Below are 27,366 nucleotides of genomic sequence, written 5' to 3' on the forward strand. Positions count from 1 at the left end.
GTCAGCTACTGTCATGTCGACTTCTATTATTTTGATTTCAAGGTTAGCTTTGTGTGTTTAGAACTTATGAAATAATGTGGTGATTATATTAAATTTATTATAATAAAGAGCGAGTTATTCTACAATGGGTACTTCTGAAGTTGCTAAAACTCCTAAGGACTGCCTTGCTTGCCGCCTCGTAGGTGCCGCTGGGTTAGTCGGTATTGGAGGTTATCTAGCGAACGCTGCATGGAAAAACAAAACTTTTGCGGGGAGATACACAATTTCAACGCTATCATTTGGTAAGATCTAGTCATTTATCACCTTATTACACAGTTATTCATGGTTCAACATCGTCTCTAATGTGGTCATCCCCTCGATTATGTATTTTTCAGTAGAATGTATTTCACTCTACTAAAATTTTCCCATTTACTCCTTATTATTTATTGTTATTGTAAAAAATGGTTTTATCCCACAATTTTGAACTATATGTAGCTACTATTTTTAATTTTGTACCAAATGATGCAACTTTTAATTTTATTATGGAAGAGTTCAACTACCACACTATTTTCTAATAGGTAGGTACTAAGGCCCTGCTCTGTTCATTATAGTATTTTTTTATTCCTTGTGAACATCATTTGAACTTAGAAAAGTTTGTATTTATTAATTGAGTTTATAATTTTTAACTACATATAATTTCAGTTGCTGATGACTTGTGAAAAATCTGATTTCAGTAGGTATTACATATTTAGAATTCAAAATTCTTTATTCAACTTATATGATGATACATCACTTATTAACATAAAAAAATAATTACTTAAATTCTACTGCCCACTTAGTTGTGAAAGTGTGGCAAACAGACACACATACTTTCACATTTGTGATCATAAGTATGGAAGTAATTATTTAACACCTTACACATGTTGTTATCTGTAGGCTGTCAGGAAGGGATCAAGCAATGTTGCATTGGTAAAATTTCATTCGTGTTTCAAAACTGACTTTATATAATGTTATCAATTAATATCATTGAACACTATAGAACTTCAATGCTGCCTGATGTAGATGCATCAGGTGCAATAAACTATGTGGCTGTTACTCAATAAATGAATAAAAACCTTTTTTGTGGCTAAATTTTAATCTTTAATTTATTTTAATTTCAGCATTTATCAGTTTGGGAATTGCAAGATACAAACAGACATACCCTTTTCAGAAGAAAGAAGAGAATGCTGTAGCAAATAATTGAACATTATAATAAGCTTAACAAGTGAGTGTAGATGTTTATTTCAACAAAATAAAATCTTACATTTTTTAAAAATATTAATGGTGACTAGTCAGGTAGGTACTTATATTTAGCACAGAAACATAATGTATAGTTTTGAGAACTTATAATTGTGTTGGAAATCTCCAAAAATAAGATAAAACATACATTATATTAGAATAAGATATCTTCTTTAAGAAATTTACAGATGAAAATGTATAGAATTGATTTATTAAATATAATTCAGCCGTATATAAGTGTTTGAATCATAAATTACTTTCATTGCTACCTACAGTTATCATGTACATGTTTAGAGAATTGGAATTCACAATTTTTATTAAAAGCGCCATCTAAAGTTAACTGTATTCACCATGTTCATATTGAACCTTATGCCAGTGCCGAACTCAGACAGTAGATGAGTAATTTTATGTATATAAAAGCAAGGAAAGATGAGCAATGTATGCAGATTCCGCCTAAATTCGGCGAACTCTTTGACAACACTGTGGAGCCGGTATTATACTAGCTGTAACTCGCCAAACTCGGACATACCGACCCGAATGAGCGTGCATAGCGTAGTTTGTATGAGATAATTTATTTATCGCAAGGAATAACCAATGGAATAACAATGTACGCCCGAACCGCAAAATCTGGCGAACTGTTTGTCGATAGAGTGATTTTTTATGACATAAAAACAATATTTGGGTTCATTTCTACTTATAGTGTACTATTTTTGTGATTAATCACTTGTAAAGAAGTGGGTCGAAGTGTTAAATTATATTTAGATATACTTTTGTACATTATGATATACAGTTACAAAATTTCGGATTCCCTATCTATGAATATTTAATAGAATCTGCGTCAATTTACACAGAAATGTAAATTCTTTTGGCGTGAGCGCGAAGACAGCGATTACTTTAAGAGCCATTGGACTGTGCAGTAATAGCAATAGAGTTTAAGTTCGAACATCAAAGAGGGGGAACTAAGTAATCGAATTCAGTTGGTGTAGCATACCCAATAAGTAACCTCTATCCTATCAATCATCATTACAGCGAAACTAAGTTATACAGAAAGTGAAAAACAAACAACTATCAAGATCTGAGTGAGAAGAAAAATATTAGTCAGCTGAATTTCCTTCAGCGCTGAATACGCTTTTCTAATCTACCTATACTTCATAAGAAATTAGTAATTTTTAATACCTACACATTTTATTTTTGACACAGGCTTTATTGTGGTCAATATTTTGATCCCTTCAAAAAAATTTTCGTAAACTAACCAGTTGTGGAGTTCCATTGTGCCGTCATCATCAGGTGATGCTTAGCATAACGGAACAAATGGGAAATGAAGTGAAGACGTCAAAGAGAAAAAGAAACAGTTCTGTTCTGTGGGACATTTACGATCTTGTTACTAGAATTGAAATTCTGAAGTAGTGACACGTTGCGGTCCTTTACAATTACTGCGGAAGAAAAAGCAACTGGCACATTGTATATTTTTTTATAATGTATACCAGCTGTAGCCCTCCACCCGTAGCAAAAAGTAGCCTGTGTCACTCTTCAATTCTCCGACTATATCCTTACCAAATATCACCTCGACCCAATGTTTTGTTTTGACGGGCAAAAGGACAAACAAATACACTTTCACATTATAATATTACTATTTACAGCAAATGTGGAAACAAAAGCGTGAATGAAGAAATTATGTACAGCTTGTACCGAAATAACTGGAGCGAACACGATTTGGGCATTCTCTGATTCGCACTTACAATGGGCGTAATAACAGAGTGGTGTTATGTCATCTAGCTCAGCCTAGCAGCGCCCCTGGGCTCCGACGCTTTATGGCTGAGGATGCCATCGGGAAAATTCTCAAAATAGATCAAATTTAGCTCCCCTGGGAATTTTTGGATAATGTGGGGCGGCATCATGGACAATTTCACAAATTGTGCATGGTAACGTGCAGCCCAGGTTCCACGTAAAGAGTTAACTATCCATTTTTGTGTGTTTGTGATTTTACTATGTACCGATGTGATTTCAAGATTCCTTGACTAGTATGATAGTTTTTCTGCGGGCAGGGCCGCGGGCAACAGCTAATATTGTATAGATAGACGACTTAAAAGTTATTAAAAACTTAATGCTACCTTATTTTGGAAGTTTCATTTATTTTGGAGCTTATACTTACCTTTTCTTGTACCTGAAAGTTTTTAAGCGGAAAATACTGCTAAAGTGAGGAGTGAAGGGTACGTTTTATTTATAGCTTTCGACCTCGGAAACATTCTCGGATGACAAACCTATTCAGAATACTAAATAAAATCACGACTAAAAATTTAAAAAAAAGAAGTTTATTGATTTCTATTAGTATTTTTCTAGACATATTTCAGGTAATTTCAATTACGGAAATTAGGTTCAAATATATATGTTTTCTTTTTTCGCGAAATTCATGACCTTTCTTTTATCTAGTACGTACATATACATCCATACTAATATTTTCAAACGCTTTTACGGCTAAACCGCGGGACCGATTTTGATGAAATTTGGTAAGCGTGTATTTAAAGATACCATTTTAAACATAGGCTACTTTTTTAAATGAATCGACCCCCAAATGACTATAATGGGGGTGAAAGTTTGTGTGAAAATCATATTTGTCTCAATTTCACGCGGGCGATGCCGCGGGCGAAAGCTAGTTTAATTCCCAAAAAATATTTTGGGCGATGTAGAAATAACTAGAGAATAAACATTAGAAAGAAATGTACGTACATAGATGTTATCCACGGTTAAAAGACACAATTTTTCATAACTAATTTTGAACTTTGTAACACCTGATGCAGCATCACAATAGATCACCTAAACTATAACATACGTAGATACGTGTCGGCTACACATAAGAAAATGGCGCCGTAGCTACTATAAGCTGTTCAACTTGATAAGCAAGCAAAAATCGAGAATCTAAAACATCTTAAATAGAACTCTACGCCGATGAGTCATAGAGCCTTTGCGAACGAAGTCGCGAGCTTCAACTAGTTCTCTGATAAATTTAATACGTCCAAAGAACTATATTCAACTTCCAACCCTCGTCGTAACCAATTTACCGTTGCGAACGAATCGAAAATTTGATTAATCACTCTTTGATCCAAGTAAATTACTTTTATAACAGGCTCCATCAGCTAAGGCTAGTGTCGCAATAAAATCAACATCGCTACACAGATCACGACTTCAGTCGGGGTAAACAAGTCGCCTCTGATAACTTGCCGCCTCACAGTCGCGCGCTCCCGCCCGCCCTACGCACGTGTGCAATTAACTAAGGAGAAACTCTTCAAGTGTGTCGACGACCTAAAAGCTGTACGCTGACATATGGGTAAGATTCGAACTTTAAATTTAAAATTATATTCTTTACATTTTATTTCTTTTCTTAAAACGTTGAACATATTCGACCAGCTATGTTTAAGTGCACTCTTTAAATTGCCATTAACGATAGACCTCAAACAATGATTTTACAAGCTTTTGTCGACGATATGGATGGCTGACGCGTCCACTTGTTTGTTTGCCATCGGCATAATGTAATGGGGTAATTTGTGTCGGAATTGGTCAGTTGATACACTCCGTTAATTCAGTATAGCAGTGTCCCATATTCATATTCAAACGGAGTCTTCAGTTTTCCTATCCTTTGTCTATATTTTCACCTTTAATACAATAAGTTTTTCGTATGACGTCATAGATAATGAATATATTACATACTGCCTAACATAAGTTTTTTTTTTGCATTCACCTAAAACCACTCCAAGTTTATAAATCGCCACATCAATTTTCATAAAACATGATAATTTTTATATTTTTGGGATTGTACTAGTGAACGTGTGGTCTAATGATAACCGCATTTTTTTATTTAACCAATTTTATAGAAAGGGCACCAACCAACTTGAAAAAACAATTTAACGAACTGACTACCTCATACGTGTGGTCAGATCCGCGTGCTATAAGCTATTTCAAACTAATATTATTTATTGACACAAGGTTCTATGTGCTGTGGGGCACGTGAAACTTAGTTCAAGTCAAGATATGAACATTCATATTAATTTATCAGTCTATATTAATTTATAAACCTAGTATTTAACTTAAATTCACGTTAGCTCGTAGCTATCTACTCATGCACTCAGCTCGACATTAATATCGATTTAATTTACTCACAGAGCTGGAATAAAATCGCTTTTCAGCAGTAAACGATTTTACGGTTTCAGTTACTAGACCAATAGTAGTAAACCCTGAGTGCTTGGCATCCTAGTGATACTCGTATTATAAATGCAAAGGTTTTTATAACGTTTGAATAGATTGAGTCTTACGTGAAAAACTCGATGTAAAATTTAATACCTAATAAAAGATAAAAGCTGAAAAATGGCGGGATAACTCAGTACAGATCATTTATTAATGTTATTTCAGCTACATTCAAACCAATATAGATTTTCAAGTTACGTGGCTTATATCCATCATCAAACATGCAATGGCTGTATTGCTACTGGCTACTGGCACATGATACCATGTTAGCGACTTTGCCCTCGGCGAAAAATCTCCAGCCTGCTTGTGGAACTCTTCATCATTTCTACATTGAAACATTTACGACAATAGTTTCAGTCGTGAAAAAATAAAATAAACATGCTTTTTTACGTGTATAATAGGTACTAGGTGCACCCTGAGACTGTACTGTATTCCAGAATTTGTCCGCCTATTTTACTAACCACTAATTTCATTGGAAAATTTTCAATAGTTTTTGTGTGAAAGAGTAGCATATACATATTCGTAGGATTAGAAAAACACGCTTATCCCAATATACCCTTAGGAGTGTACAAACATAAGACAAAAATACTCTTGTTTACAACAGTACGGAAACATAACACGCTATCACGGATCGATGTTACAATGTTCTATGTGGCTAATTTCGTTATCGGCAGATAAGAGGTGGGCAGAGCAGGGGCTCCGCGGGGCACCTTGGGAGTTCGACGAGTTCCAGCGGCAATGGCAGGGCGGAGCCCGAGTCATCGAGAGGGACGTGCAGCTGCCGCAGGCGAGAATGGCTGACTTGAGTGGGGGTAATGGGAACGAGTTGAGTGGGAATAACGGGAATGTGTGGAGTGCGGCATGGGGCGCCATGGCTGGAGCGGGGACAGTCCTGCTGGTGGCTGGGATAGTGCTCTTGTGGAGGAAGCCCAGGAGGAGGGATACTCAGCTGTTGGCGCCTCTCGATATGGGACAGAATGTGAGTAAATTATATTTTTTATTTATTTATTATGCAATCACTGCCGTCTAATTAGATTCGTTTTTTTGTCTGTTTTGATATAATTCTGTTATATCAAAACAAAATTTTATGTATGAACGAACCCCAGTTCAACTCACACTTGACCGGTTTTTTTTTAATATAATACTTATTAACATCTTATTTGCCGTATCTTTATTTTATACTAGAAATATATAAAACTAAATCCATGTTTGCTTGAACCTGAAATTTATACTTTACATAACATTTCGCATAATAAATTCCTGCATAAAACATCGCTGTAAAAGAACTCCAGCCTTATCTCAGAGCCGTGACGTGACAAGTATGACATCCTACTCGTTGAGCTTCTCTGAGAACGAAACGTGAACATTTTTTCACGATACATTTATATCAATATGTATGGTTTCTGTGCTTCTACTAACATAATTTTAAGTGAAATTGTTACTAACATTCTGGATCTAAGTTATCTGAATAAACAGTTGTTATTATTATTATATTATCTTATGTGATTTTACACCATCTTCATGAGAAATTATAAACAATTGAAAATTCTAAATGAATACGTAGTATATGAAAAACTGAAAAAAGGGTTATCTGTTTTTAGGGTTCCATACCTCAAAAGGTAAATAATAATGTAACCTTTGTATAATAAAATCACTTTGTTTTTAAATTCCCTTATATATTGTATCTGTTCTGGAAATTAAAGAGCAACATAAGATGTACATGTCTTCCTACTATGCAGATTATAAAAGACAATCAAGGGAAGGCTATAAATTTGGGATTCATCTCACTCAAAGCAAACTCTCATTATTTTGTCTCAATTCCACCAGCTTACAGCTAAACGTGGCCTTCGAGTTACTCAACCCTTGCTCTGTCTACCCCGTAAGAGATAAAGACGTGATACAGTAGATACACTATCACGTCTTGTTTATCTTCACCTATTGACTAAATGAAAACTGTGGTACAGATGTGCCAAAGTTTAAAATCGGTTAACAAATAAAATGTTATCAAACTAGACTATCATGTTAATAATAGATAGGATTAAGTTGTGTAGGGTGAACGCGAGTCCAGTCGACCGTTCCTTTACTGCCCCAAGCCCTAAATAAGTTGTCCCCTTGGCCGAACTTCGTGACTAGGTCGTAAAATAGCCAAACAATTTCGCAGGCTACGTGCTATTCTTGAGACGACCGCTGCGATCTGGGGCATAAACTCCGTGGACATAATAAAATCTGATATTCCTGTTAAGTAAGGTCAGGAATATAAATAACTAGCGTTTGCCCGCGGCTTCACCCGCGTTAATTTTTATGCGAAAGAGGAGCAGGCACAATTTTCATAAAAAAATTCAGCCCACTTATATAAATTTGGGAGTAGATTTTTTAAAAAATTAGCCTATGTTTGGAAGGGGGTCTTTAACTACATCCATACCAATTTTCATCAAAATCGATTTAGCCGTGAAAGCAGAACAGACAGACATACGTTCGTATTTATAACATTAGCATGAATTTGGAATCTTTATTGTATAATAAGTACCATTTTTATTGATTTCAATGTGTGATTTCAATAATGATAAATCATAATTTTTAGTTTCATGAAAAAGTGGCATGTATTTGCGCCATACTTCCCTGGTAAAAACGAACAAATGTAAGTCTTTACAATATTTTCAACAAACAACCCTTCATGTAATTAACCCATCGGGAGTCCTGAGAGGCCTTTCAAACGGTGACAACATGTTTATAAGAAATATTAAGAGAAATTATTTCTCGTGGACGAACTTCAATTTTATGCTTATAGTAATAAGGCTCTATGTTGCATTCTACGCAACCGTATTGTAAATATATATCAATGTTATATTATGTATTGGCTTTGTAGATCTGAATGCCTCAATTAATTAAAGTTCCTTTATATTAAATCATTTTATTTCTCTTTTATTTCTATCAGCTACATTTTAACGTCTTACAAATTTAAACCATTTTTCACAACAACAATGTCACTCTATGAGATAACCATAAACAATATAATATAATAGAATATAACCTTTAAATGTGGTGGCTGTCCACTAACTTACTTATACTCAACACTCTTCCTCAGACATCACATTTAAAATTCCTAACTTAACAACAAATTCTTTTAAACAAAACTTACTAACAGGCTTAGTAAAAATATCAGCTAATTGGTTATTAGTACTTATATATTCAACTTTAACAAAACCTTGCTCAACCTTTTGTTTTATAAAATTATATTTAATTTCTAAATGCTTCAGTTTTCTTTGATCATAAGTTTGAACAGATTTGATAGTGCTTTGATTATCTTCAAAAATTTTAAAATCCTTTACTTCAATATTTAAATCATTTAAAATCTTAATAACAAAACAAGACTCAACACAAGCTTCACAAAGTGCTACCAATTCTGCTTCCGTCGTACTTAAAGCTACTACAGATTGTTTTTTAGATTTCCATACAACAGTGTTACCAAAAATTAAAAACAAATAACCAGTAGTTGATTTCCTATCAACGTCTCTACCCCAATCTGCATCAGCAAAACCAACTAATGAAATATTATTACAATTCTTATAACATAAATTATAATACAAAGTTTGTTTAACATATCTCAAAATTCTTTTCAAAGCTTTCCACAAAGTCAAATTCGGTTTACATTGATATCTGCTTAAATAGTTTACAGGGAACGTTAAATCTGGCCTAGAATTCACTGTTACATATAACAAAGAACCAATTAAAGATCTACATTTAGCTTCATAATTCATATCAATAGTTTCATCTTCAAATTTAAAATTTACATCCATAGGTGTATCAATCCCTTTACAATCACTCATCCCATGTATTTTAAGAATATTTTTTAAGTATCTTGTCTGATTAACTAAAATACAGTCATCTAGTCTCTTAATAGAAATTCCTAAATATGTCATGTCAGTATTACCTAGATCTTTCATTCTAAATTGTGTTGTCAAAAACGTCTTTACTTTTTCTATCTCTGTCTCCTGCTTCGCGAAAATTAAAAGATCGTCAACGTATAATAAAACATAAACATTATCTTTCATGTATAAACAATAATCATTTTCAGAACGTTGAAAGCCATAATCCAACATTGCTTCAGTAAATCTCTCATACCAATATTTCGGAGATTTTCTTAAACCATAAAGTGATTTTTCTAATTTGAAAACGTAATTGTCTTCTTTTCCAATATAATATCCTTTAGGTATTTTTAAATAAACTTCTTCATCAATTCGACCATAAAGAAAAGCTCCTTTTACATCCATTTGTTTAATCTTAAAATCTTTCTTTGCAGCAACTGCTAATAATGTTCTTAATGTTTGCATCTTCAATACAGGTGAATATAAATTATCCATATGTCCTGTTTGTTGATATCCCAAAACAACAAGTCGCGCTTTACATATCTCTGCATCACCTACTTTTTTCTTTGTAAATACCCATTTAGTATCTAAAAGTTTCATATCTCTCTTTCTTTCTACTTTCCTCCATGTTCCACTATCTTCAAGAACATTAAACTCTTCCTTAACTGCATTTCTCCATAACTCACTATCTTCTCTCTTATCTATTTCCTCAAATGTATGTGGCGTATCTTCTATTTGTCCAGTCATTAAAGCATACATTACTTCATTTTCATTTCCTTCAAAATCAGTAACATAATCTTGTTGCCACTTGGGTTTTCTAATTATTCTTTTCTCCCTTACAATTTGTTCTTTTTCAGAAATTTTCTTCGAATTATCATCTTTTTCTAATGTATCTTCCGCTTCATAAAATTCTTCATTATCATTTTCTTCATTATTATTTTCTTTGTTAACATCTTCTTCTTTTACCTCTCGGCACTCTAGTTCTACATTATTCTGTCTTTCTTTTCGTTCTTTTTCATCAAAAATTACATTTCTTCCTATCACCACTTTCTTAGTATCTTCATCGTAAAGTCTATAACCGTTTCTAGCATAACCTATCATTATCATTCTTTTTCCACAGTTATCAAGTTTATGTCTTAATTGAGATGGCACATGATTATAAGCAACACTTCCGAAAACTCTCATATTAATCACGTTTGGTTTTCTTCCTTCCCATAATTCACTTGGTGTACAATCTTTCCCTTTTGTTGGGCTTCTATTAGTTACATATGCAGAACACAAAATAGCATCCGCCCAAAATTCTTTATTCAATTGCGAATCTAATAAAAGTGTCCTAGTTTTTTCCACCAACGTTCTATTCATTCTTTCCGCCACTCCATTCATTTCAGGATTATATGGCACCGTGTACTGAACTTGAATTCCGTTATTTCTACAAAAATTATAAAATTCTCTAGTTACGTATTCTCTACCATTGTCAGATCTCAATTTTAATAAGTCACAGTTAAAATGTTTCGTAGCATAATAATAGTACTCTCTAAATATTTCAAAAGCTTCACTTTTCTGTTTCATAAGGTAAACCATAACAAAATGAGTGTAATCGTCAATAAACGTGATAAAATATCTATAACCTTCTCTACTAATTGGAGTAATAGGACCACAAACATCTGTGTGCACTAGCTCAAGTGGTCTTTTAGCTCTGTAACCTATCTTATTAAATGGTAATCTAGTCATTTTCCCTAACACACAAGTCTCACATAACATATTTTCGAGGTTTAAATTTTTTAAGTCACTTAATCCGTCAACCATATTATTTTTAGTTAAAACATTTAAATTATTCATGCCTAAATGACCAAAACGCCTATGCCATAACAAACTATCCGAATTAGATAAAAAACAGTTATTACAATTTTTCTTACTGAATTTCATACAAATTTTATATAGAGAATTGTCAGAGTTCCCAATCATAATTAAAAACTTAGAAGAATCGTAAACTCGAACTTTACCTCTTTCAAAAGTGACAGACAAATTACTTGACTCCATTTTTGACACTGACAATAAATTTTTTCTTAAATCAGGCACATAAAAAACATTTTTAATTGTACATGTAGTTGACTTTTTTCCAACATAACATTGAGTTTCTATGTTACCTATACCTACCGCTTGGAGAGAGATACCATTTTTGGCAGCAGAAATCAATTTTGGTTGTTTTAAATCTATATACTGAGAAAAGTAAATTTTATTATTAACTAAATGATCTGAGCATCCAGAATCTACAATAAATTCTACCCAGTCATCAGAATCTTCAGATCTTCCGAAAAATGCAACATTATCTTGATTACTACTATTACCATACATATAATATGAATTTCTTTGTTCTCTTCCTCGACCGTTAAATCTTCCTCGACAATTGAATCTTCCACGACCATTAAATCTTCCTTGACCATTAAAACTTCCTTGACTGTTATAATTTCCTTGACCGTCATATCTTCCTTGACTGTTATAATTTCCTCTACTATTGTAATTTCCTCGAACATATCCTCGATTATCATAACTTCCTCTATTATTATAATTACCTCTTCCTGCAAAATTACCTCTTACTCCTCTTTTTCCGCAATTAAAAGCACTCTGTCTATTCTCATTCTCCTGTGACGAATTCTTTCTCTTCTCTTCTTCTCCTAATAATCTATCCATTACCATATTTATTTTCAAATCTCCAATCGTTTCTAAAGCTGTTACTATTGGCTCATATGATTTTGGCATCGACAATAATATATAATTTACCTGTTCTTCTTCCGAAATTCCTCCTCCTGCCTCTTTTAATGAAGTACAAATTTCTTGTATTTTTGTAAAATGATGTTTTAAAGGCTCTGTTTCTATATATTTAATTTCATTTAATTGTCTTCGTAAAAATAGTTTACTTCTTGTACTTTTTTCTTTAAAATTTTGTTCTAAATTTCTAAACATTTGGTAGGCCGAATCTTTTCTTACATATTCTAAATGGCTATCCGCTACAGCTGCTATTATTAGAGCTTGGGCTCGTGCCTCTAGATTTTTTTGTGTAGCTATTTCTTTTTTATAAAACTCCTCATTTTCTATCGCTTCAATACAATTATTTTCACGTAAAATACTTTTGATTCGGAAGGCCCACGTGTTAAAAGATTCTCCGGAAAATTGCACCACATTATATTTTAAAATATTACATTCTTTGTTTGCCGACATCTTGTGTAATTTTTCTAAAATTCAAATAAATTTATTACATACTATACCGTACGCATCTGGCGCAGTGGAAGCGTGCTATTGGCTTTGTAGATCTGAATGCCTCAATTAATTAAAGTTCCTTTATATTAAATCATTTTATTTCTCTTTTATTTCTATCAGCTACATTTTAACGTCTTACAAATTTAAACCATTTTTCACAACAACAATGTCACTCTATGAGATAACCATAAACAATATAATATAATAGAATATAACCTTTAAATGTGGTGGCTGTCCACTAACTTACTTATACTCAACATTATGAATTGACAACATCTGATAGGTACCTTATGCGATTGGCTTATTGATTTATTTCTGTGTAGAACTTGAACATCTATTAGAATTTAAAAACAATACTCATTTTGTTTTTGATGATTAGAATCGTTTACTGATTTACGAATTTCTTTTATTCTCATCGTTATATTTCTAATGAATGATTAATCTTTCTATTTGCTGACGCATTCTATCACAACATCAAGAAACCGAATCAGAACTGTCAAAGTCAATTTATATAAAACCTTAACTAACTTGACTTAACTAATCTTAACTCTTAAAACAATACGATTATAGATTATCTCAAAATTCAATAATGCAATCACAAATAACCGTTTTATTTTTCAATACAATACTAATCATATCAATTGTCAGAAGCAATCGAACTAAAAACAATCGAAGGTTGGCATGATTGCAAGGAAAATGCCAATACTGTTTGTTTTGAAATATTAACTGTGGTAAAAAGCACTATACATAGCATAAAACAAAGTCAAACTCTGTACCTATGTGTGCTTAGATCTTTAAAACTAGGGATTTTATGCGGTTTGTTTTTATAAATTGATTCAAGTGGAAGGTTTATTATGTGTAGGTATAGTTTTTTTATGGTTTCATTTGAGCGAAGCCGGGACGAGCCGCTAGTAAATGATAGAAATAAAATATTAATAGCAAATTCCATTACTTCCATTACGGTGATTATTGAGAAAACGTTATCATACCAAAAATTCCAAAATTTATTTATATAGAAAATGAAAACTTCCTTTTACGTATGATTTTGTCAATAACAATAAGACTACGTACTCGAGAAAAATCGTGCAGTAGTCTTTTTTGTACAATATTATATTATGTCAATTTTCGTGTAACAATATAACATTAGGGCCGCCCCCGCGCGGCGCTTACCAGGAAAATATTGTTGTATCCCAGGACTGGCAACAAATTGAATCACAAAATTGGAGCTGACATTATAATATCAAATTCTACCGAGATGAGGAGCTGCGAGCTGGAATCAAAGTTTAATATAATCAGTACTAACTGTGGTTCTGCCCTCAAGCGAAAACTATACTTGACGACCTCGGTGGCGCAGTGGTAAAGTTCTTGCCACTGAACCGAGAGGTCCCGGGTTCGATCCCCGGTCGGGTCATGATGGAAAATGATCTTTTTCTGATTGGCCCGGGTCTTGGATGTCTATTTATATATGTATCTATTTATAAAATATAGTATCGTTGAGTTAGTATCCCATAACACAAGTCTCGAACTTACTTTGGGGCTAGCTCAATCTGTGTGATTTGTCCTAATATATTTATTTATTTATTTATTTATTTATACTATTTACAGGTCACATCGAAATCTATCGAGATTTGCCCAGTAATTACAACCAAACTCGACTTGCATATTTACCTGTCCTGGCTTCGCTCGGTTAAAATCGTGAATGCCGTACGAGGTGATTACAAGATAAAAACAGCCTTGGTAGCTGATATGCAATTACAACATTCCCAAAGACGGTTGACGTGAGACAAGCTGGTTGTATAATTGCAGCCGAACTTTTATAATTTTACGTTTTCTCTTTTACGCTATTCTTAGGCTTTGTCGCATTACAGCCGCGAAGGAAACCAGTAACACGGGAAATGAGAGAGGAATATTTCAAACCTTTGTTTACATTTTACTTGAACAAGTATGATTTTGAAAGCAATTGTGATTAATGTGTTTCTTTTTGCGAATCTATTTTCGCATGAAATAGATGGAGCAGAGCATTAATAATAATGCTCTGCTCTATTATGAAAGGTCGAGAGAGGATCTATTTTTAACACTCTATAAAATATTAATCAAGTAAATAATCTCTTAACTCGGGATACAAACCGAAAATTAAGTTTCAACTCTTATTGCCTTGAGCTAAAGTATGAGAAGGGCATTGCCACGTTGTATGGCAATGTTGATTCTCTGAGCAAGATCTATGCCAGCCTTGTTACCTCTATAGTTTTCTTTGAAATGACGTCAATTCAAAGAAAACTAAGATTTATGGGCCGAAGGTCTCCCTACCTATATATGTCAACCGTAAACGGGTCAAATGTGTAATTGTCCATATTGATTTTGTTTGAGGTTATTGGCAACAACCGCCGCTACACCGATCTGGAGCTGTGAGCTGGAGGTGAGACGACGCCAGGGAGTATCATACAAGTGGTATTCCCTAGGGGCCACCCCAAATTTCAGGGATCATTGTATATTTCTCTAATTATCCTTTTTATGTGCAACTTGATATTATATGTATGATCGAAATCGAAAATTTGCAGAAGTCATTTTTAAATATCATTTTATTTTCAAATTTATTGAACAGCAGAACGTTTCCATCACCATTTGTCACAGACATTCAATTTACAAGATAAATGTCTGTGCCATTTGTTGATATTTCGAAATGTTCATTTTTTAGTATTTTTTATGCTACGAAATGTATAAAAATTGTATTCAAATGCTCCATCTATGAAAACGTGTTGAGACTACGAAATAATCTCAGCTTTCCCATTTCAACACTTTGCCATCTCGACTTGAGTGAAAGTGACAATAATGCCTGAAAACACCAATAGATGGCGCAATTATACATATATTTGTAGTGCTACGAATCTCTACGAGTTGGCGCTACGAGCTATGCTGACGGCGTCTACGATACATTATCTTGATTTACAAGATTTAGTAGTATAATATTGTTTTTATGCTAGCTATACACTTGCCACAAACATTTTGCCAAACTTTGGCGGATTCGGCATACATTGATTGCGGTAAATAAAAACTCTCATACAAACTACGCATTGTTCATATATTCGCGTTGACATCTGACTGAGTTTGACGATACTGTGTAGCCGGCATTAAAGGAGTGCTGTAATATCTGTTACATTTCCAGCTATCACTGTAATTGTACCTCCTGTTCAAAGTGATCAATTTAGTTGGCAAACTTTTAATTAGAAATCTGATTCGATCGGAATTTTCCTTATTTGTGTTTGAATAAAACTCAAACCCTGTGATGCCAGAATCGTAAATGTTGAAAATGTATTGTTGCCCAACGCTTTATGGGTTTCTAAATAATTTCTTGTTACAAAAATTAGTGTTATGTATAAATAATTTCCATCATAGTTTCGAAACGCTATCTCAACCTTAGACTCGTAAATTAAGTTTATTCTAATTTCCTTTTCGGGGAGAGAACTATTCTATTGTAAATGGCCCTAACAAAATTATGACGAGCTTTGACAATATTATTTTGATGATATTTTAAGTTATAATAATAATAATAATAGGGTTAATTTCGCTTAAGAGCTTTCAATTAAGTCTGTCCCTTTTAGCTGGGCATCCGCAACGAATGTAACGTAAGAAACTTAGATTTCACAATAAAGCCCTTTTTGACCAATTATAAATAAAGTATATTTCATACTTTAACACTGACGCAGTATGGTTTAATTTACTTTTCTAGTATACTTACTTAAGCTCTTCGATGGTTGAACGAGAAATCTTGCCTTCACGTACTTGACCTACAAACCGATACCACGCCGATATTTTTAAGGAAGTTAAAATTTTATTTCTTTACAAAATAATCCTGATGCTCAATGTGTATCATAACTTTTGCCTTTTAAGCTTTTGATTTTCGTCGGAAGAAATAATCTATATATATAAAAAAGAAGAAGCGTTTTTTACTAATCAACGCCTAGCCTAAATCATAGAAGCTATAAAAAAATACTGTACTCGTGTAAAATTCACGCGGAAGAAGCCACTGGAGAAGTTAGTTATAAACGAATAGTCAATTAATTTTTTTTTTCTTTTTTAATTTTGCTCTTAGTTATATGAAAATATTTGTTCATAGTTATATGAAAATATTTGTTAAGTGATCCTATACCACATACCTACTTTATTTGTAAAACGTAGAATGCGTCTGATCAGATATACTGTAGACGATAAAATGGGCTAGATTGCTGCAATTAAGCCGCAATTACAGTCTTAGTTTCAACTCGGCAATTTTCTTCGGTACTTTTCCCTCAATCCTACAATAATAGGGTGAAAATAGCTTTGGAAAGTTACATTCTTACACAATAATTTACATATAGATGTTCACTATTACTTTTTTTTTACTTAACTAATCAATATCATCATCAATCAATATCATCAATATCAATACATATAACAAAATTGAAGAAAGGCCAAATTTGTACATTGAATATTTTTTTAAAACTCTTCATGGAATATTCTTAGTTACTGTTCAGGTTAATGGTCAGGTTCTCGTAGGATAATTGAAAAACTAATAATGAATCAAAAATGCCTCAGAATCCCGGGTTAACATCTTATAGACATTTCATCCCGGAAAATGAGGAGGGTCCTGTAGGAAAATTAAAATAACAATCTACGGAGCCGATTTACTTTAAAATTTTGTAGAAAGGTGTAAATAAAATATAAACAAATTGTTTTTATCGATTAAAGTCTGATATAGATATAATTAGAATTTTCAATTTAATTTTGTTATATTTTAGTTTTTAATTTTGTTATATTTTAGTGTTGTCACGTATTGAGTAAGTATTGAGATTTTTTCATCATCAAGATAATTTCACGAAGATAAATTTTGTCCATTGTAATGGACATAAATTGAATAGATTCTGAAATATCGTGAAATTAAAAAATACGTAAGCTGAATTATTTTAAGTAGGAATTAGAATTATAAAAGTATCTATACTTTTATATTGTTGAACACGGCACGCGGTGCCGGCGGCTCGCGGTGTAACGCAAGGCGCGGTCATAGCCCGCAACGAAATCGTAAGATTTTTATTTGATACTTATGTGCACACATGCGGTAATTTTATTTATTTTCGTTGTATTCGGTTTTCGTTGTATATCAGTACAAAACTTTTCTGTTACTGAGTGACTGACTGACTGACTGACTAACTGACTGACTGACTGACTAACTGACTGACTGACTGACTGACTGACTGACAGACAACGTACACCCGAAACTGCCGATCGGGAATCTGAAATTTGGCATGTAGGTGAGTGTAGGTGAGCACTAAGAGAGGATTTTTGGAAATTCTACTCCGAAGGGGGGTGAAAAGGGGTGAAAAACTGTAAATATGAAAGTTCTACACCGTTGAAGTTAGTGACTTGAAAATTTGGATTTTGGTTGTTTACAACAAAGTAATGAATACGTGTTTCAGATTTTTCTGAAAATTAACCCTCAACCCCTTCATAAGTGGGGTGAAAGATTGTATGAGACTTAATACAATTTTCAACATAAAAAACTGAAAATTGGCACACTTATTTTTTGTAGTAAACAGTAACAACAGAAATACTAAATACAATAAATGATTAATTTACGTTTCTGGTTAATAAAAAACCGGGACGTAAAACGTCATGGAAAATGGGACGGCACGCGTTGCAGAAAGCGGGAGTGGGAGTAGGAGCGGGAAATGGGAAGGAGACACGTAGTAGGAAACAAGACGGGATACATTGCAAAAAACATGATGGCACAATGGGAAACGGTACGGGATATATATAGGACGCGGGATTGGACAAGTTTGCGGGACGAGACACGCAGCGGGAAACAGAAAATTGAACTAAAGATGAGAAAAAATGTAAATTTGAATCGTATATGTTTACCAGTTTTACAGTGTACACGATAAAAAAAATACTGAGATTTTGCTATCAAATTCACGCGGGCGAAGCCGCGGGCAAAAGCTAGTTGTAGAATGAAAATGTTGATTATTTGTGGCCTTCATAAAATCTCTCAAGAACGAAACACACGAAACTTTTTTATATTCTGAATAACTGATGTATTGGAGAAAGTTCAGCATTTTGTTTTATTTAAATAATTGAAATCACACAAAACCGTTCAAAAACTTTAACAATCCATATTACTTACATATATGTATAAAAAGTTTTACGGAGTTTTAAATACTCTCCTTTTAAATTTAATCTTTCAATTTAAGATTGTGTTTAAATTCCTAAAATATATTATAAAACATCGAAATTAATTGTACTTTTGTATACAATCTTCGCAGAGTGGCTTTGGCTCGAATTTAGCTATATTTTGGCCATGGTACATAGGATTTATCATAATTATTGATGACATCATCGGACTACCCTTATCCCACTTTATATGGGGTCGACACAGCATGTCAGTCTCGTCCACTTTTCCCTGTGTGATATTTACCTACACCCTGTTACTTTGCAGATACCTAATTGATGATATGAAATAAATTACTCTCGTCATGAAAAGGTACTTCGAAAAATCAAGCCGTAGATAATATCTAACAATCTATAAACGAATGTGTCCCTATGAATCTGTTGTTTTTGTTTTGCCATTGGCAGAGGTCATTGACCCCAGGTTATCAAACTCGCTGGGCTTTGTGGGCGGAGGTTGGGTCGGTTGTTATGATTAAATTGGCTAATCTATTATGATTTCGTAATTTCCCAAATAATGCAATTATGGCGGAAATGGAAGCGAAACCTTTGTTATAAACACAAGTTTACAGAATTAAATTATACCTAAATTAGTACATACATACGCAATCACGATCTTAGGATCGTAGCTATAAGGAACTTGATGTATCGCTAAGGATTTTCATTGGAGTACACTTTGTGTGACACTCCAGATTACGAGAAAATGTGACTTAGTTATTTACAGATATCATAAGACTTACAAATTTTTGAGATTATGTCGATGTTTTTGATACTTAACGGCTTAGTGGATTTGGATGGAATTCTATTCAAGAGTTAGATAGAATTACACATGTGCATTTTACCTTGAGTTTGCCACAGAAATGGCGCCAGCATGTGTAGTCAACAAGATAATATTCCCGCTACTCCCAGTAGTCCCACAATTACCAAATGGAAATTTTCTTCTCAATAGCTTAACTAGAAAATGGTCTAGAAAATTTCTATACATTTCGAAACAACTAGCAAGCGCTAATACCAACATACGCCCTAAGTGGTGTCGTATGTTTGCAAATAAAACGACCGAGCTTTCGGCCTTGCATTTTTTATAAACCATTCGTTTGTCATCCCTTCAGGTTAGTTATTCTCGTGAAAGGTGAATGAGGGAAATCAAAGATATTATTTTTCAAAGCTTCGTGTAGATGTTCTAATAATAAGATAGTTCCATAATAAGTACACAATATTTTACCTTGTCCTATAAAATCTAAAAATCTTTTAAGACGAATATAGATACCATATTCGTGTATTTCATGTCTATTTTACTTAGAGTATTATTTCGAAACTTGCATCATTGTAAACCCAGCTTAATTAGAGAATATTATGTTATATTTATTTACTCCACAATCAGTCTGAATGTAGAACGAAACAAGTCGTGCCCAAGTGCTATTCATTCCTTTCACCATTCCCCCGAAAGAGGGAGCGATGGTTGACAGGAACACAATCCAATTAAAATTTCATAGACTGCAGCGCTTCCAAGCATCTATACTTTATAGTCTTCTCTCTGAATATCTATCTATATTTGAGATTGAAATGGCATCCCATAACACAAGTCTCAAACTTGGGGCTAACTCAATTTGTGTGATTTATCCCTAAATACATATTTAAATAATGGCTACGTCCCGGGTTTATTCGAACGTTACATAAAATAAGAGTTGCAACCATAACTTCCATACATTTGTTCTTGTCCACTGAAGTCGAATCATAATTCGATTATGATTTATCGCTATACTTATTTAAATCAGTTCAAAGTTCTATTTGATTAGATAAAACATCTATTCAGGCAAAACTCAACGGAAATATTTCTACAAAAAAGGCAATCCTTATAAATCTCTTAAGTACTCCTAAGTAGGTATGCCTGTAAGTAAATGGTGATTTCAAATCACGTTTAAAGATGTCTATACTGAAGTAACAGACCAAAAAACTTTGTTTACTATACCTTCTGTTTAGAACCTGCTGAATTCTTATTGAGGCCAATTATTGGCTGACCAAAACTGACAGTTGTAAACAAGATCAGGAATTCGGAATCAATAAGGAGTATTATAGAAGTTGCCCGGTAAATCAGTTTGGGTTGTGGGCGGGGCGGGGCGCGGTGCGGGGTGTGTGTAGCGGGGTGTGGAGGGGCCCGCGGGGGGGTACGTGCGTCACTGTGATCGATGCAGCACTTGTTGCGATGTTCAACAGGCAAGGCTTTCGATATCCTTGCAATACGCGGGATCCGACGTGACCCGGTCAATCTTCGAAATATGGTCGGCAAATATTGTCGTGTAGCTACAATGTCCGGGATGTTTGTTTAGTGTTGGATTATTTATGGGAAGGTTTTTAGGAATGGTAGTTAAAGTTTGTTACTTCTCGAATAGCCCAGTAAAGTATCATTGCGATCTATCGTTAGAGTGTGGTATTGTGTATTCTGATCGCGATTTAATAAAACTTCGTACTTTCCTTGTAATTTAGGTCTCTAATAGTATCTTCTTCCCTTCATAGTCGTATTCCACATGGCGGAGATTCGTGGTCATTACGTGTGAAATACACACAACTTTCTTGGCACACACAAGTTAATAATCAACCAGTGTGCAGGTATCCTCACGATGTTTTCCTTCACCGAATGCTAGTGGTGGTCGATGAAAACTACTAACTATACATGAGTCAAATTGGTATACAAATGCATGGCACGAGTAGGATTCTAACCTGGGACCTTTCGATCTACAGGGCGTCTTAACCATTACACCACCACAGATTCTAATATCCAACAGTAAGATTATTTTTTTTTAGTTTCCGCTACCGTCGGAATTAGAATACGTTACTTCATATACAAAATTTCTCCATACCTTAGCAACAGCTGTCCTGATAAGATAACAGCGATGTCTGAACTCAAGTTACAGCCACTTGCATGTAGGTTCGTGTCAGTTTACAATGTCATGGAACATTGAGCACTCAATCGTTGAATGTAAAGCTCAATTTACCTTGAAGCTAAGAGCTTGCAGGATAGCCTTGTACATTAGCGTTTGAAACTTCAGAGTAGAGAGGTAAAGTATTAACTAGTGTAAGCGCAAGGTGTAACTTTGTAGGTAACTAACGAGCTATGTCAGTTATAGTTATGTTTATCGTTAACTTAAGTAATACACAAGGTTCTTTTTTTACTTAAAACATAAGGCAGGGTTAGATCGGAAAATCTCGTCTTTCGTCATACAATATAAAACACATCAATTAACTTTCTAAAAGCGGATCCAGCGGACCCAGCTTCGCACGCGTAAATCCATAATAAAAAAGCCATGTTCCTTCTGAAGGTTTTTTTAACCACGTGAGCTTTATTCACCCAGGTGAACTAAACACACCTTTAGTAAACTTTAAACACCTGGGTGCATTAATCGTTTACCCTCATACATACTAACATACATTGCAAGTTAAATAAAATATTGTAACGAAAGCCAAAATGAAGTTATGGTGCAACCTATGCAGGTTGAACTGCATTAACGTAATGGACATGCAAATCTCAGCATGGATCTGCACTTCGGAACCAGAGATTGCGAACTGGCGACATTATTTGGTCGTTCAAGGAAAGTCACTTTAAGTTTTAAGTTTACATTGTTATTTAAATGAAATTGTTTCTTCTTATTATTATCCAATATGTTATTGTTAACACTGGTGTCGAAATAATGTATTCCACGTACAGTCCATAATGGGTGACTGCTGTGTAAAAATGACAAAAAATACTGTAAGTATCACAACACCTGCCGGCCGAAGCCGTGTGACAGATGTGAGACTTTGCATTTAATCTCAAATTTATCGTCTTCCCACTTTAAGTGTTTATCCAATCGGAGTGGCCGTGACGACTTATAAGAGTCTATAATTTCAAAATGGGGTGAAGTAACCGTTACTTACGCAATGTTAACTACTAATTAATTATTGACTATGAGCCCTTGAGTCCAGAAGGCCCACCCCGAAACATACAAACACGTAGCATGCTGTCTCTTTTTCTCATATCGTGTACGCATTGTGTTAAAGAAAGAGAAAACCTGTGGACGCAATGAAGTGCTACGTATTTCACGTTTTATGGTAGCTCCCCAGAAGCGAAATCAACGTAACTGAGATTTTGGATTACCACCGCGATGGAAAACGGGTGATCGAAGACGGCAGTTATTTTCCGCAGGGGATTGTCATAACGGCGCATAGAGATAATGCTGCCAGCCTTCTTGGAATCCTTCCTCTAGGCGACATTACTACATTACATTATTGTTACATTGATTATTGGTTTTTAGTTTGTTTAATTGTTGGATTGATTTGAAAAAATCGGAATGTGGACATTATTATTACATACCCACGCAAACATAATAGTTGTCGTTCGGTCATATTCATTATACGGTTTATAAAAACGGTGTACCGTTTTTATACACTTACAGGACCAGGATACGGGACCGTATACACTTACACCTTTTGTAGAGGGGAGCGCCTATAAAGGGCCTCTCTGGTTGGTTTAATGCTCAAAGTGTTCCGAGGAAAATGGTGCCCAAATGGAAATCATTTAGCAGTATATGAAACTTTATATGACGCACCCTTTTACTACATGTGAATGTGAGAGCTTAAAGGGTTATTACAAAAGCTTTAGAACAATTGTTACTCCATACGCTACTACACTTTAGTAAATGACTCATCGAGATGGCTTTATTGCAAGTAAAAATGTACATAAATTATTGATAATTATATATGACGTTGACATAAAGTTTTTTTTTTATTTTAATTTAACCTTAAGGTTAATATATAAGTTATTTTCTTATCTATTTAGATAAGAAAAGAAACGTTAAATTCAGACTTATATATACGTTTACATTCGTAAATGTACGATTCTTATTTATTAGTGTAGTCTTAACTGAGATTATAAAATACTGGTTTCTTTGTAACGAAAAACTAATATTATTTACACAAAATAGCAAACAATTATTTTGTATCGTTCAACTTTTATTTAACAGTAAAGTAATCGTAGCGCAGCCGTAGGCCGTAGAATGTATGCTACGATCTAAGGCTACGATCTACTACGACAGCGCTACGAAATTTCGTAGACGGGTACGGATTGGAAGTTAAATTTTATTAGACTCTCGTTTGACATAGTTTATTGAATCTATTAGCTTTTTTATCCAAATGAATACAACTGTTAAAATATAAATTTAACTACATAACCTGTCCAATTGAGGAAATGCGAAGGTATATTTTGAATGCGGTGCAGGAACGAATGATATGACATTTCGTTAAAGAGTACCTGGCCGAAATAACAGCAATCCCCCCCCCCTTAAAAGAAGGGGCGGCAAAATTTGAATTACCTACATATTTGAAAGGCTTTATCACGTCCAACATAAAATCAAAGAATATGCAAGGCACAGATATAAATAACATTACAGTAATGTTCTTTTATCTGTGATGCAAGGTTACATTATAAAAGGATGAAAGTCACGTAAAGAATCCCCTGAGCTGATCAGGCTGTAAACATTGCGACATAAATCAGTGAAATCCAGACTCGCGCTCGACTCCTGGGAGGCGAGCCATGTTCGGAGTAGTGAGATTTCTAGCTTACTTTCCATTTCTGTGGACTTGAACTTTCGTTCTATCGATTCGTGATTTGAGATTCTCTCGATCTGAGCCCTTTCGACTGCCATGGCAATTTTTCACAACTAGTTGTGAAAAAGGATTAAGTTATTCTCTGGCGTATTCCCGGCACCAAAGCTTCAGCACAAATTCTAATTCAAATCATTTAGTCAGAAGTAAGACCTCCACGAGCTTTCCTTCCTTTTTCACGTCAACTTTTATATTATATAGTAATTTCTCAAAAAATTACAAACTACTGACACAAATAAACTTTGATTTGTTAAAAATAACCGGCTGACTGCCTGATGTCAACCCTTTTTGAGAATGCTATTGTTTCCTATAAGCTGTCAAGGCTTTATATCACCTAGTCGCTTGGTACTATATCCACGGCAGGATCATTTTAGTGCCGAAACTATATTCCGTGAATTCCATACCTGCCAACTGATTTATTCTCGTGTGTCGATTATGCTAACGTTAAGTCATTATTTTGTCTCAGTGGTGTTTTAGTAATAGACCTTTACGCGATTCTTTTATCTACTTAATGTGTAAAAAAGTTGATTACTTTATCGATAGAATCGATACCGTTCCCTGTAATATTTTTTTCATTACAGTCCACTTAAACCCTGCTTCAGGGTACTTTACTTAATTTTCTTTTTGTTTGTTGTAATGTTTAATTTTCACACGTAAATTGATCACAATCATAATCTTTCTACGACTTCCAATCATCATCATTATATGTCATTTGTTTTCCATTAGATCACGTATTCAGCGATGCCCTATAAACGATAAAACAATCTAAAGAAGCAGTACGTTTTGACGTAAATTGATCCATCTTCCTAGAATAGATGTAATTTTTAAGCGACAAAAGAGAGTAAGGGAGAGTCAAACGAAAAAGTAATGTGGCTACGTGTTTGTTATGAAACTTCAAACTTAATAATTAAAATAACGTAATTGAAATATTATCTTATATTTTCAAAAAATAACATGAAACATGAGTTTTTTGACGGAATTTTCTTTTTCAGTAATTTTTTTGAAATATTTTGACTAATGTTGGAGCAAAACAAAAATAAATTTTAAATTCTTATTAGTACAAGTTTGCGTGTATTAATTTTCTGTACAAGCGGTAACCAAGTTCTCGGTTTATAATGGTAGAATGTGGTTTGATTGTCATTCAAATTCACTGTATTGGCGGTCGCCGGAAGCGTGCTAGTAATGCATTTCCGTTGCTCTTTGTTTGCTTCTATTATTATTATTACTTTTTAATAAATTAATTCGAATTGGTGTTAAAAGAAAACTACTATGGGTATGCAAAAATCAATAATTATAAGAAACATGCTTTATACTAATTAATAACAAAACGGTAATTGGTAATTTATATTAACTCCTAAAATTATTTAAGTCTATCATTAAAGAAAGCATTAAACGTTTAGTAACATTTATCAATTTTTTATGTTAAATAAATGAGCGTTAGTTTTTACAAATATTGCTACAGCAAAAATGAAGTGTATATGTTACTGTAAAAGCACGTACTACCGTAAATCCTAAGATATTCCAGTAAAACCTAAGATTTACCAACTCTAAATGGTAAAAGTCCGAACAATTTTGCGATTCGAACTTTTACCACCATTCACATGGTAAATCTTAAGATTTACATCGAAGGCTCGGTAAATGTTGAGAAAATTATTTTACTTTTGTTATTTTTTACTATTTAAGAAGTATTTTATAGGTTATACCTTACCTTTAAAGTATATTACCTTTAAAAGTTAAAAACATTTATAAATAAAAATACTTACCAAATGAAAATAATTTAAAATAAATTCAAATTCAAATCATTTATTCAGAAATTAGACCTTCACAGGCACTTTTTCTCGTCAATCTTTATATTTATAGTTATTTCTCACAAGCTACAAACTACTGGCATTTCGGAACGACCACTGCTGAGAAGAAATGCCGAAAGAAACTCATTTGAACAGTGTTGGTCCCTATCATAAATAGGTACGGATTTGACTAATTACTTAGTTAATTAATTACTCTCATAATTTCATAATTATGTATCATTACCTACATAAAAATATGTAAGGTTTTGGTTGAAAAATAAATGATTAATAAGAATGAATCACTGTTTTATTCCCAAAACCAACATTTACCAGCCGTCAGTAGCAAAACCTAGCCTATACTAAATTCCAATGGCATAAGCCCGAAAAAATCGTCAATTATTTAAAAATCCTTACATTTACCAAGCCATACCGGTAAATCCTAAGATTTTCTGAAAAAAACCTAAGATTTACCTGTATACGGACTTTTACAGTAACATATATAAAGTGACAGAATTTTGACAACTGTACGGTAATTGGAGTCCAACCATTGCGCGAATACTCAACGTGTTTGCACGTGTTTTAAATGGTTAAACTCAAAGATTTTACAAATTTATTTCAGTTGTATATAATCTGGCCAATATTTTTTTAAATAGTTTTATGTTTGTTCTTGTTTATTTTATTGACCTATATGTTCATTTTCCCCTAAGGTTCTCTCTTGATTGCTGCTCTCGTTTGATTAACCGAACGAGCGATTTATTAATCAAACCAAATCATTTATTCAGAAATTAGACCTTCACAGGCACTTTTTCACGTCAATGTTTATATTAAATAGTTATCTCTATTTAATATAAAAATTGACGACCTCAGTGGCGCAGTGGTTCTTGCCACTGAACCGAGAGGTCCCGGGTTCGATCCCCGGTCGGGTCAAGATGGAAAATGATCTTTTTCTGATTGGCCCGGGTCTTGGATGTTTATCTATATATGTATTTGTTATAAAATATAGTATCGTTAAGTTAGTATCCCATAACACAAGTCTCGAACTTACTTTGGGGCTAGCTCAATCTGTGTGATTTGTCCTAATATATTTATTTATTTATATTTCTCACAAGCTACAAACTATTGGCATT

General features: G+C 33.7%; 1 protein-coding gene across 3 annotated transcripts in view; it reads left to right on the plus strand.

Annotated features, from left to right (window-relative positions):
- The window catches only part of Sytbeta (Synaptotagmin beta), a 44,210-nt gene continuing 16,844 nt past the window's right edge, over positions 1-27,366 (plus strand). Inside the window, exons 1-4 of one of the 3 annotated variants that reach the window (XM_053743902.1) lie at positions 1-281; positions 1,140-1,243; positions 4,382-4,582; positions 6,171-6,475. In XM_053743902.1, coding sequence (XP_053599877.1) covers positions 4,579-4,582; positions 6,171-6,475 — 309 coding nt within the window. In that variant the 5' untranslated portion in view covers positions 1-281; positions 1,140-1,243; positions 4,382-4,578. The remainder of the gene's footprint in view (positions 282-1,139; positions 1,244-4,381; positions 4,583-6,170; positions 6,476-27,366) is intronic. The other 2 variants (XM_053743904.2, XM_053743905.1) reach the window with 2 other exon arrangements.

The sequence above is a fragment of the Plodia interpunctella genome, chromosome 4 (assembly GCF_027563975.2).
Source record: "Plodia interpunctella isolate USDA-ARS_2022_Savannah chromosome 4, ilPloInte3.2, whole genome shotgun sequence".
Lineage (NCBI taxonomy): Eukaryota > Metazoa > Arthropoda > Insecta > Lepidoptera > Pyralidae > Plodia > Plodia interpunctella.